The following is a 10,265-nucleotide window of genomic DNA, read 5'->3' as shown; positions in this document are numbered from 1 at the left end:
AAATTTGTAGCCAATTAACTCTTTTAAACTGGAGATAGGTTTTTTAATGAGTAACATTTCCTGCATTGTTTTTTGCGTGACCAGTAAAAGAGGGGGTACTTTCATAGGTTCCCCTCCAGAGTTTACTAATCAGATGACTCATTTTAATATTCAGAATGATATAGTGAAAGATGAATTAGCAATCAAAGGAAAATCAACAAAAAGCTCGTTTAAATTTACATGATAAACATAATCCATAAATCTACCCGAACTCTATTTTTTATTAGGTGCATATAGTGGCTGTCACTATCATATCAGTGACTGTGATTGTGTCATTTATTCTGAACTTATTTGTGTTTAAAGTAAATCTGCTGCAGTATTGTTATTCACAGACTATTTGTATGGTAATTAATGTATCTACTAAGATTTTTTAGTATATGCTTTAACAGAAAGACATGAACATAATAAAACTGGCAGAAAACACTGGAAGAAACCTGAATGTTTGTCACTTTTTTTTTTATAATATAATCAAAGAAATTCTATGTCCTACACCTTAACAGTGTCTTGTTACAATCTATAGTCTTATGGTCCCACCATGTTATTGGCTCACACAAAAGCACAGTAAATTACAACACTGTAAAGACCCCATTTAATGTTTATTGCTGCTTAATGTGTTAACTGTCAATTCATTATTAAGAATTCATTGTGACATGATTTAGCTATATGAGTAAGTCTGATTTGGCCTTCGGTGACCGAATGTCAGAAGCATAAGATATGAATAGGCATATATATACATGAAGAGTCATATTCTCAACAGTAATGTTTGTTATGGCGCTTGTAAAGGGTTGCTTGCCGCCGTCCCTCGCAAACCCCCTTCACGTTTTGGCGCCAGCACTACCTCCGCTGTTTAAATGGGCCAAGTTAGAGAAGCGGCGTAGAGCGCAAATCTTGTTTGGTCTGAGTATAAACTAAAGCGTGACTTTAACGGCACACGGAGGGTTAATGGGAGAAAACAAATAACAAACAAAACAAAAAAGGCAGGCGCCCCCCAAATTAATATAAGATCAAAGAAGGATAATTAATTTTCTCTGTCAGAAATTAGTTTACCTTTGCAGTATATTTTTAATACTGGATCTAACATCATTCATAAATATTTGTCTATAGACAATAAATAATAGTTTGTAGACTGATCGAAAGTCGATATAAACGAGGTGATAGGTTATGTTTATTTCAAAGCTGTGTGTGTGTGTGTGTGTGTGTGTGTGTGTGTGTGTGTGTGCTTGAAAGAATAGTGTAAATTAAATCTAGTATACGGAGGTAATTGGAAGGAAGCACCTAAGAGCAGTGCTGAGTCGATACAGGATCAGTTCTCGTTAATTAAGCATCAGTCGCCGTCAGTGTGGCGGCAACATGGCAGGCGGCCTATTAGTAGAGCGGCTACGATTAGATGTGGTGGGCAGGAGCGCGCCGGAACCCGTCACGCCAGCAGCGCAGTGAAGAGCGCGCAAAGCGAGTCTGCTGAAAACGCACGCGCTCTGCCGTCACACAGCACAGCTGTGCGTGGAGTCCCACGGAAATAAGAAAACAAACCACAGAGCGGAGCAAGGAACTATAAAAGAAATAGAGAAAAAAAAAAAAAGAGAGAGAGAGGACGCGCAAGTTGGCTCGCGCGACACTCACTCCTTCACCGCTAACATGCCTGCCGTCAAAAAGGAGAGATTGGACGGAGAAGAGATGGCATTAGGCGCCTTTGCGCAGCCAGAATACTTGGCCCCTTTAAATGCCGCCGCGATCCCCGTAGTGACCCCTCATCCGCCGCCGTACGACCACCTCTTCGCCCATCCGCGCGCGTACCTGGGGCTGCGCGACACGCCACTGCACCGGCAGCACCTCCATCACCAGCACGCGGACGACCTGATGCTCGAGAGGTTCTCCTCCATACCCGACTTTCAGCCGTTCTTTGACAACGGAGAGCCGTGCATCGAGGTTGAGTGCGGGGAGAATAAGGCGCTGCTCTACATCAACAAACTGTGCCAGGGCAGCAAGGGACCCTCTATCAAGCACAGAGGCGAGTGGCTCACGCCAAACGAGTTCCAGTTCGTCAGCGGCAGAGAAACGGCCAAAGACTGGAAGCGGAGCATCAGACACAAGGGTAAGTCCCATTCATTACACCCGAACTATAGATATACAACTAATATCTTATGTTTTTGGGTTATGTTTGGTCTGAATACACGTTTTTAAAGGGTTACAAAGGCTTTACACTAACTATAAGTACGAGTTTACTGAAGCACAGCAGACCGGCGCGCGCTAGATCTCCATTCGGAATAACACTGCGTAATTTGGCATCTGTCACTCATTACACCGGAATCGGGATACCAATCGTGTCCTTTTATATGCACGTGCTGGATGCTCAGACAGTTGCCCGTGTGAATGTCAGGGATGTTTCATACTCAGTGCATACTGTATTGTAAACGTTCCTGAGAACATATTAAACCTCCCTGAATATTGTAACCTCTGTTTGGAATTTTACAGCAAGTTCAGCTTTTCCTTTATTTGGTCTTTAATTCCGGTCCTCTCTGTTTGTGAACATAAGTGAATATCAAGTCAGAGAAACGAGCAGATAAGCTTTCCTGTGTCTGCGCAATAACGTGCCGGACGCGCAGTACAACTTGGTCTCAGCGAAGCACGCGCTCCGAGATCGAGCGCATAAGATAAGTGTACTAAGAAAAAAATCTTTAAAACGAGAGTCTGGTGTAGTGAGTGGTTGAAGCTGTCACTTCTGTAGAGGTGTGTTCATTCTCCTCATGGTCTTGGGTCGAATTCAAAGCTTATGCTTTCAGAAGGAAACGGAATCAGACTATTTTCACGTGCTGCTCTTCAGGTATTGAGAGAAAGTTACAATTTTTGTGCCTTTTGTATGTTTGTTTTATCTAAAGTGGGCTTGGTGAACCTTTAATTAGATCTTTGAGTAGTTCAATTATGTGCATTAAATGTTTCTAGGTAAAAAATATCCCTGCTGAAGCTGACTAAACATGTCCAGCACCAACACCAAGGAAAAGTAGAGTTTGGCTTGAAGCATCTTTTAAAATGAATGATTCTAAGACAACAATATTCTTTGCCTGTGGTTTTGTTTTTTGTTTGTTACTGGAAATTATTTGTATTGGAACTGTAAGGCTTACGTTGCTAACAGGTCATGGAGAAGTATGTCCTCTATGTATTTATGCCAAATGTAATGAAAGTCTGGCACCAAACTAAAAATCGCAGATTTGGTCATCAAATGTGTCAATGGTTTTCTCGTCCATTTCAACTGAGGGGAAATTGTGTATGCTTCCTAAGCTCTAACTGCTCAAAAGTTTTAGTTCACCTTTTTTTTAATCGTTATGAGGTTCATATACTGACATGTTTTTGGGGTACTTTAGCTGTCAGAACAACACGGAACCGTTGATCAAAATAACTGAAAAAATGTTCAATATTTTATTCCAAAAGACTAAAGGAAAATGCTTCAAAACGAAGATTTTAAGCAAAATGTAGTTATACTATGCATATCTTGTGTACATAATTACGCTGTAAAGTTTACAAGTATACTATTTTGCATTTTCTTGCAGGGAAAAGTCTAAAGACTCTTATGTCCAAAGGAATCTTACAGGTGCATCCTCCAATCTGTGACTGCCCTGGCTGTCGGATTTCATCTCCAGTGGTAAGGCTAGTTTTATAGCCTTTTGCTTGTTCTTTTGTTGGTATCAAATGTTTTGCCACGTGTGGAACTAGTTTTTAAAAACACATAATGTGCAAGTTATCATTGTGCTCAAAATTGATAACATGCATGTTGGTCTAGGGTTTAGTTCATATTGACTGTAGGGGAGTCAGGAGGACTGTGATTTGAACGTGATCCTGAAAGTGATCCTGAAAAGTTAATTAGCACGGAGTGCAAGGAAAGGTGAAATGTCTGGAACTGTGTGTTTACGTTTGTTGAACTCAAGGAGTTGCCGTCAGGTCAGGATTCTCCCATCCGTGCTATTGGAGAGGAAGTTATAATCCGTTTGATTGAAGTTCTATTAAAGATGTGCTGTAGATTTTTGAAAATGTTACATCATTTTTAAATGAGGATTTTGTGCAAGTGCAGACTAACAGAAATGGCTTAAAGGAATGTGATTGTAGAGCAGCGACAATCTTAAAAAAATATTAAGAACTTGGAAACTCAGCTGGAATGATTTGAATGCTATTTCAGTTTGAACGCTTTAGAGGAAAACTTTAGAATAATTTGTCATTTAAGAGAAAAGCTAACTGCTGCATAATCATAACCAACTTTTGTTGATATGAAAGTATTTTTATTTATAAAAGCATGTGCCTAACCGAAGTAATACATTCTTCCTGAAAGATTTTTGCGGGGTTTTTTTTGCAGTTATTTCATTCTGATTAAAAAGGTGCTGATCATGTCCTGCAGTTAATCAGTAATACAGAAAGTTGACTTTTGGTTTCTTATCCACTTCCATATCCCTTCACTCCCATCTGCTTTATACGCCCTAAAACCTTTAAAAGTCCACTTGCATTTGTGCCCTTTTGTAAGTGGGTAGAAAAACCTTGCATGTGTGTGTGTGTGTGTTTGCATATGTGTGCAGGTGTGGGTGTGTCTGCATGCATGTGGGTGTGGGCACTGGTGACTGGCTGCTTGGAAGGCAGCGGAATCTGTCCACACAGGTGCCGTTTTTTGTTTTTGTTTTTTTTGTTTATCTGAAGCGAGCACATCTGTCGTCGCCTCTAACGGTTAATCTGTAGGGAAGGGTGTAAGAGGCTTACTGAGCTACTGAGCGTGGCTACGGGTGATTACTGGGTGTGCGGCACGCAAAGCAAAGGCACTGTAGATAAGCTGGAGGTGTCTGAGGCAGGTAAACTCATGATGTGAGCTACACCCAAAGCTGGCGATAAATGCCAGTGGAACTTGGATATTATCTAAAGGTTTCTTTGGCACGTAGATCGTGGTTTTGGCCAAGACGCTGAGGAGTCTGAGTGATAATTGCTTTTGTCTGGTCTAGTCTGATTATTGTATGTGTTAAAGGGAACGTGTGATGTTGCTATGCTCCAGTATACAAATAATTCTCAAATGAATAGAAATAAATTATTGGGCAGGTCTGTAAGAAAGAGATCCTGGATCTAACTAATGCTGTGTATTTGATTCTCTATCTGTCATACTTTTTATTTTATTCTCACACCAGTCTAAGTTTAGGCTAGTTCTGGATTTTTTTGCTGCCAGTAGTTTAGATGGTGTTTAGGTCACATGATCCTGAGGGTGCATATTGGCTTGATTTGCATAGACAGTTCTAACTTCTGTATTTCCACTGGTCATGACAGCATAGTGCAATATCATGATTGATTGGGAATTGAGTTTTGTTGCAAGCTAGTTGATCATTTGAAAAGATTGGAAGCTAATTTACAGCATGTAGGTTAATGTGGGAAGCTGCTTTGCTAACTGTGGTGTTTGTTTATGTGGAAGGCTGCTAAGAACGTTTGTTATACACTCACCACTTCTTCCCGTAAGCGTCATGCTTGTTTTATGAGAGGGAGAGGTGTGGATGCGGAGGGTAGGCTGTTGAGCTTGCCTTGCCTGTCGCCACACACACACACACACACACGCACATACACACACACACACACACACACACACACATGCACACACACACAAGCACACACATCTTAAGGGCAAGGCATACACACAAACACACATATGCACGCACACCTTAAGGGCAAGGCATATATATACACACACATAAATACACACAAGCACACACCGTAACTCTCTGTGAGATGTAACAAGACACAGTCTTTGCTCTCTCTCACTCACTCACTCACTCTCGTTCTCTCTCTGTCTGTCTCTCTCTCTCTCTCATGCTGTTACTCTCACCCTCATAACACAAACATTCACACATACCAAAAGAGCCACAATAAATTACAGGAACACGCATCAGTTACCTTACACTTTCTAACACTTTCTTTTGCATCCTTGCGATCATAAACCTGTCACGCAACCATATAGCTAATGCTTAGTTCCTCATTTATAGGTTAAGTGTTCAATGCACTGCTAAATGGATTTTTTCCAAAAATTGTACAAGTACCCTTGCCTATGAAATGGTTTACTACATATAGGTTACATCCATTGTTTTGGGAAAATGTATGAACAATTTATTTTTATTTAAAAATTCTCTGTGCTTACTCAAGGGCTGATATACAAACTATTAGGAGGTGACCTGTAATCCTGCAGAAGTTAGCCAGCCAAGCTAAGATTGCTAATAAATATTTTCACATGTTTATCTACTTACATGTCAGTTGCTGAGAATATATGGCAAAGCAAAAGCAAGGCTTTGATAGTAAAATGTGACTCAAGTCTTCCTAGCAGTTGGCTATCAGGACATGCTAGCATTACTTACCATAGCGTACAACACACTTATACATTAGCAGTAGGCTAAGTGAACTCTGTTACCATTCCTACACTTTTGGTGAACAGATGCCTTCTTACCAGACTGAAGTTCAAGCAAACACTTAGATTCCCCAGTGTGACTTTTTGTAATAGTTTAACGGGCTATACATAATAGCATCTTAGAATGCTAAACTAGTTAGCCAAAATGAGTTTGGCTCAGTTCAGTGTTGTATGTTGTGTTTCTAGGGTGGTCTAAATGTGCATGGGTCCCTTTAAGAGCCCAAGCTGACAAGCCACGCTGGCTGTTGTCTCCCAGGAGAAATGTGCTTCCTCCACTCTGTTTTTTCAGCGGAACTAGCGGAGGCCGGCAGGAAATTGCACTCTCCTCCGGCTCGTAAATATCTCTTCGAATCAGCACCCCCCATCCTCACCCCTCCCTCCACTCCATCCTGGGTTGAAAAAGGTTGCCATGCAGGAGGTCGGGACATGGCTGGCTGGAGTGAGGGGTCAGTTCAGGAGTTTCTGCATCATTTCCTTTAAAATAGGAATTCATTTATTAATAAAAATCCTATATAATATTATACATTATTGTACCTCATAACATAATAGAAAGAGCATCAAACATCTGAGACCATTACAGAAGTTCTAATAATAAGTTGTGTTCATGGAGAATGATAATGATTTGCTTTAGACGTTTGTCAGCTATAACAAATAGACTTCCTGTGCAGCAACAGTAGGAAGAAATCTATTACACTCGGACTAGGATCATTATGGAGAATATATTACATAACAATACAATACAAAATGTCATACAGAAACAACTGCTATAAACAATATCAAATGTCTGAGAGCTGCATTCAAACTGCACCAGGACTACCATTATTTTACACACACTTACCCTGAAATTTAACGGCTCTAATGAAACAAGTGGTAAGGGAGAGTAGTATGCCCATATAATATTGATATGATGATAAATAATGTAAAGATACACTTTTCTGACCATATTATGGATACAGCACATCCCAAATTTATTGTTATTCTGGTTTTACATTGTGTGATTTCAGCAACATTTTTACTATCACACTGTACAAGATGATCCCAATAAAATCTTGGCTGAATTTTGATAACAGACACTTACCTCTTGTCAGATTAGTCAAAGAAGTTTATTTTATGTCATCCATGTTCGTGTGGAAAATCTGGTTAGAAAAACTTTTTTTGGAATTTTTTCTTCAGTCCATTAGCGTGTTTATTTTATTTCCAGCAAATGCTACTAGTGTATGCGTAGCTCCTCGGTGAGTTTCACATCATGCTATGCTGCCTTCCTGCCGGTGGCTTTTAGACGAGTGTCATTGCATCTGTTAGGCTCTGAGATTTTTTTTATTTTTGAACTTCAAATCACATGCCTGTGTTTTAAGACCATGGAGCTCTACTCTTGATGATTTTAATCTGTGAACGCAAAATTAGCCTGAAAATCATACATTTGTATGAAACGCCTGAAAATCATACAGATGTTAATTTCCTTACTTAATCAGTCCTTAAATTGGTTTGTACCAGTTGTTTTATTTTTTTCAGTTACAATTAAATATATTTTGTATAAGTTATGTAAGGTTTTTGGTAAACTTTTAAGCAAAGCTAAATATATTTGAAACGTTTACATACTACATCTCAGGAAAATCTATATTCGCCTATTGTGAGATTTTTTTTAGGACATCATCCACCCCTATGAGTAGTCATGGTGTGACTAAAGCTCAGAAGGCCAGTAAGAGCAGTCTAATGAGGCAGATGTGGTTTAGCACTACGGAACATGGTATTAGGTGAGCTTTATCTCGACAGTATGACTCTCATTTGACAAAGCAGAGCTGCAGGGTTGTGTACAGGCCGGAATGGCGGTTGACGCCACTCTGTCTCACAACAGCTCCCTCACTGCGGGGGGTTTAGAGAAAATGTGTTCATGTGTACATGTGTGTGTGCACGCACACGTGTGTGTATGCGTCCCACATACGTTTGTGTGAGTGTTTGTATCCCCCACATGGAGCTGCGGCTATGCTGCTATGGCAACGACAGGATCCCTCCTCAGGCCTGGGAGTGAGCGAGTCTGCCCTGCGGTCTGTTACGTTAGTGAATTAATGCAGCTCTCTGTGTGCCAGAAAAACCTCCACAGACGTCAGTGGCGGCTCTACCTGCTCATCTCATTTGGCACTTTGCTTTCAGTGCAATACAATGTAATGACAGCTGTTGTGCGCCTTCACGCTAACAAGCAGCCATGTGTTATGAAATCAGTGTGAAAGTAAACTCCTGGAGATGCACAGATGGGGCAAAAGTGGTGGAACTTACAGATGGATGGGTGTATTTGTCCATGTGTGCACAATGTTTTTCTTTAAACTTTACTTTTTAGACTTTATCAGACTTTCTGTCTTTAGACTGTGATTGGCAGTATCAAAACTGATCCCTAACACAGCTAATCCTCCCAGCTGTAGATTTTTAAAGCTTAAAGTCAGGGATGAGAAAAGTTTCTGAGCTATGTATCTACTCTATGGTTAAAAACATAACAAGTTATGTTCATGAACAGTAGAGCGGTTGTAAGAACACCTGTCAGATTTGCCAGGTAGGAAATGGAGTGATAGCAATGTCCTAAGTGCTTATTGTTTAATAAGTGTTTAAAAGACTTATGTACTAATATATTTTATACTCATACCTTTTACAATGGTGTGAACTGAATGCTAGGTAGTAGGTTGGGTGCTAGCTAGCAGTCGAAGATGATAATATAATGTAGTGATGCTTAGCTCTTGCTACAGGATGGAGAAAAATATAATTCATAAATTACCTAGAAACCAAAAAATTGTATAATTGATTAATTTAGTACACACCAGCACTAGTAAACGGTTAGATATTATCCACTAGTATGCTAACATTACCTTTCTGGCCTCATGTACTTCTGCATTAAAATAAAAAATAGGGCATTGTCTGTTCTCTCAGTACTTGGGATCTATTTACATGTTGGGATTTCTGTAGCACACATCAGGCTACATTTTGGCATGTTTTTATTTGCTCCTCCATGTGTTTGTTTTATGCTGCTAGTAGCCATCATTTTAATTGAAAAGTCCACTCTGTTCCCTCTCGCTCTGGCTTCCTGTCGGTTTGCATTCGTAGGGCCGCTGCGGAGTCGTTACTTGTCCGTGACGCTCTCCCATGGCTGTCTTGGTGGGTCTATCCAAACACAGGCAGAGAGCGGCTGGCACGCATAGCTGATCTGCTGCTGACGTCCCAGTGTGGGGAAACGCTCCACTGGACTGAGACAGGGTGGGTGTGGGGGGTGCTTGGGGGGTTACTCTTCTACAGAGCTCTCTTGTCTTTCAGGAAGCTGTATCCAGTTCTGACACTATATAATATCATCCTTCTACTTATGGAAGGGAAATGGAAAGATTTTGCCTTTAATATTTGCATGTGTGTATTTTTCTTAGTATTGTTTGAAGCACAATGATGTAATATGGTTTGCAGGGCTGTATCCTCTCTGTGGTCTGTTTTCTGTCCTGTCAATATTGAGACAAGGATACTAACGAACGTGTAGCCGTTAGAGGTTGTGTGCAATATGTGACGTATGTAGTCAGTTCTTGTGATTGTCACGTGGCTTAACAGTAAACAGTAAAAGTGGATTTGCTGTTGGACAGGGATGCGAGATGGGTTCTTGCAGATTAAGTTTTTTCTTTTCTGCTCCTCTCTCTCTCTCTCTCTCTCTCTCTCTCTCTCTCTCTCTCTCTCTCTCTCTCTCTCTCTCTCTTTCTCTCTGTCTCTCTCTCTCCCTCTCTCTTTCCAATGTTCCAGTGGCTGAAACTAGGTGCAGTAACTGCCGCCAGTCCTCCACAGTCCTCCTCCC

At 40.6% G+C, this 10,265-nt stretch overlaps 1 protein-coding gene across 4 annotated transcripts in view; it reads left to right on the top strand.

The window, feature by feature from the left end:
* The first annotated feature begins 1,230 nt into the window (after positions 1 to 1,230).
* Positions 1,231 to 10,265, top strand: part of samd11 (sterile alpha motif domain containing 11) — a 55,203-nt gene continuing 46,168 nt past the window's right edge. For 2 of the 4 annotated variants that reach the window (XM_060894117.1, XM_060894118.1), the window contains exons 1-2: positions 1,231 to 2,131; positions 3,585 to 3,676. In XM_060894117.1, coding sequence (XP_060750100.1) covers positions 1,675 to 2,131; positions 3,585 to 3,676 — 549 coding nt within the window. In that variant the 5' untranslated portion in view covers positions 1,231 to 1,674. Of the gene's footprint in view, positions 2,132 to 2,739; positions 2,861 to 3,584; positions 3,677 to 10,265 lie in introns of those variants that run through there. The other 2 variants (XM_060894116.1, XM_060894120.1) reach the window with 2 other exon arrangements.

This window comes from Tachysurus vachellii, chromosome 19 (genome assembly GCF_030014155.1).
Source record: "Tachysurus vachellii isolate PV-2020 chromosome 19, HZAU_Pvac_v1, whole genome shotgun sequence".
In the NCBI taxonomy this organism is placed as follows: domain Eukaryota; kingdom Metazoa; phylum Chordata; class Actinopteri; order Siluriformes; family Bagridae; genus Tachysurus; species Tachysurus vachellii.
Note: the sequence above shows the minus strand (reverse complement) of the source record. Positions and strands in the feature narration are given on the sequence as shown.